Here is a 2,996-nt window from a genome sequence, read left to right as displayed (position 1 = left end):
GGAAAGGGAAAAGGGCCATATCCTGCCCCAAGCACCAGAAAGAGCCCAGTGCTGCTGCCAGCCCCAGCCTGCAACAGCAGCCTGCAGCAGCAGCCTGTTGTTGTCCCATGCACAGATTCGGGGGCATGCACCCCACAAGAGAAAGCCCAGCAACACCCCCCAGCCCCCAGCCCTCCCTGGGGGCACTGAGCAACACGAGCCACCCCCTCCCCCCCCACCCACACCCCTGCACCCACTGACAGTTTCCTCTGGTTTGCTCCCTTGTGCAGCTCCTGGAGTGGCACTCCTCCCCCAGCCCCTTCCCTAGTCCCAGCCTCACTCCCTCCCTCTCTCCCTCCCTCACTGCCATGGGAACCTATCCCTATCTGTTACATTATAAAATGGGTTCACTTTATGCTAATTCAATTTATGCATCATTCTCTGGGAATGCATGTATCGCATAAATCGAGGGAAACCTGTACTGATATTCTTCGAACAGGGTATCTCCTAGATATACCCTGATTCATATAGTAATTAAAATATAGCATTGTAAAGGGGAGATGAAAATAGTTAGTCACTAAAAACTGCTGTAGGCTAATGCAGATCAGTTCAAGATATATAATTTGCTTATGACATCTGATTTTTTCAGATTTTAATACAGTTAATTTAGGGGCAGGGTTATAGAGTAAAAGCATCATGACTATCTTCTCTTTCCCATCCTTCCAAATAATCTAATAAGCTAAATTTATAGTGCACATGTTTACTAAAACTGGTCAGAAAAGCTAAATTCCTTTCCAGGAAATGTTTGGGGTTTTTTTAAAAACATTTGAATCTCAAATAAAGCTATAAACTAAGTAGTGCAGAGAGCCAGAGATAATGGACCCCAGCTTTCTGTTTCCCCCCACAATTTGCCAAACAGCAGCTAAGTGTCTTGGTAAGAACCTGTTTCTCCAGAGCCTGGGACCAAATGAGCCATCATTTGACTTTCCTCAATAAAGAATCTGCATTTTTGGCAAAGTTGAAATTTACCTGTGGAAAACCAGTTTTGTGAAAAGTGTCTTTTCTAGTGAAAAATAACCCATTCATTCAGGAAATTCTGATATGCTCTTTGCTGACAAAAATGTTTCAAATTATAACAATCAGGATTCATAGTAGAGATGATATCTTTTATTAGACCAACAAGATTTTTGCAAAAAAAAAAAATCTTTAATTGCAAGTTTTCAGGCACAAACACTCATCATCAGGCATTGGAGAAAAGATTGTAAAAGTTATCCTGGGTAGCAATCAAGTTATAACATAAACTTTGGAGATTATCTTACATATTTTTAAATATACGTGTTATGTAAGCGTTTTCTTTTTTCATTTAAATGAAGGACTTTACCAATGCAGCCACTAATATTATTGCCTTAGAAAAATGGGTGCTACTAAAGCTTAAACCTTCTAAATAGTTAATCATAAACACATTACCTGTTATATCATGATAAATGGATTGTTTGTCTGGCCTTTGTATAAAAGGATAATAGTATTAAACAAAATACTGTTTACATACAGTAGCCATGAAATTCTGTTATGAAGAAACAAATAGTGGGATAGTTAAAAGGTTAAATCAGTTGTTCACATTTGTTTTTCTTTGAAGAACAGAAGAAACGCATCATAAGTAACTTTTACACGTCAGTCCATAGTTCCCATAGACAATTTCTAACATACATTTTTCTCCCTTTACACCATATCAAAGGCGACAAGCTGAATGTGCGAAGACCGCAAGGATCCAGATGGCCTTGCCAGCTGGGAAACCAGCAAGTGGTGCTGCCAACAATCTCTATGAAGAACTCGGTGACAGCACCATGTAAGTATTCATTATGACTCATCATTAAAATTGTCAGTGTTACAAGGCATAATTCACATTTCTGGAATATCACCTATTCCAAAATGCATCAAAAGAACATTTCTTGTTGAGGAGATGTTTCACGTACTTCTTATACCTTTTCATCTTCAAGAAAGTAAATATAAAAGCTAAACTCTCAGCCAAAGTAAAGTGTTATAAGAGGAACAGAAAATAGAATTCAATAGCCAGCTGAATACAAAGGGCTCTCCAGAGGGCCTACAGCTGCCAAAGCATAAAGCTGCTCAAAAGGTGAAACCAGAGCTCCCTATGATCTGGATTGGTCTGCTAGCCCATACTTGGCTATTCATGCTCAAGCACTTAAAGTGGTCCTGAGAATGCACTAATTTGCAGCAAGTTTAGGGGTTGGATCTTTCAGAACTCTTCCTACTGTGTGCTGAGAATCTAACCCAGACTTTTATTATTTCAAATCTGCTTACTGGAAATACTTAATAATATCCTCAGTCCAAAACTCCCATTCGATGTAGATTCCTCAAGCTGAAATTCTTTTTGGGGTAAAGGTTTTTAAAGCTAATTAAATATTGAAATTAAACACAAAGGGAAAATATAATATGTATTAAAAAGCAATGCTAGTTAAAGGAAAGCACTTTTTGCCCATTATATGCTGGTAAAATATTCATAGCTTAAATGTGTCTTAGAAGCTGAATTCCAGTATCATATAATATTTACTACTTATAATAACTGGATAGACCGTTTTTAGATTTTAATAACTGGCAATTCTAAAGAATGACAGGCAGGAAACTGAAAAGTCTATGTGGATACCATAATCACGCATGCTCAGTAGTCATTAGCCATTGCATAGCAACCAACTTGTGCAGCAAACATACATTCACACAGACTTGATTTTAATAGCCAGCAGGGAAAAGAGATATCATGCACAGATTATGGTTTTGGGTTCTTATACTAACAAACAGCTGATTCTGTATAGTGAGATTCTGATAAATGGCAGAAAATGCCTACAGTATAAAGCTTTTGGTGTTCAGTTTTAATTCTAGTATGTGACAGATTCTATTAAGTGAAATTCTAAGAACTGGAGCCATGGTATGCCTGAAATCAGTTTTCTGCTGAGACATTAAATTACTAACAAAGGACAAATTCTCGTTATTTATTTCTG

At 38.0% G+C, this 2,996-nt stretch overlaps 1 protein-coding gene across 4 annotated transcripts in view; it reads left to right on the top strand.

The window, feature by feature from the left end:
* The window catches only part of PCDH15 (protocadherin related 15), a 1,188,119-nt gene that overhangs the window by 1,152,782 nt on the left and 32,341 nt on the right, over nt 1–2,996 (top strand). For all 4 annotated transcript variants that reach the window (XM_019507771.1, XM_019507770.1, XM_019507773.1 and 1 more), the window contains one exon: nt 1,715–1,825. In XM_019507771.1, the coding sequence (XP_019363316.1) occupies nt 1,715–1,825 (111 nt within the window). The remainder of the gene's footprint in view (nt 1–1,714; nt 1,826–2,996) is intronic.

Source organism: Gavialis gangeticus, unplaced genomic scaffold (assembly GCF_001723915.1).
Source record: "Gavialis gangeticus isolate Ggan-Ray unplaced genomic scaffold, GavGan_comp1, whole genome shotgun sequence".
NCBI lineage: Eukaryota > Metazoa > Chordata > Crocodylia > Gavialidae > Gavialis > Gavialis gangeticus.
The sequence above is the reverse complement of the archived record's forward strand: the minus strand, read 5'-3'. Positions and strand labels throughout refer to the sequence as shown.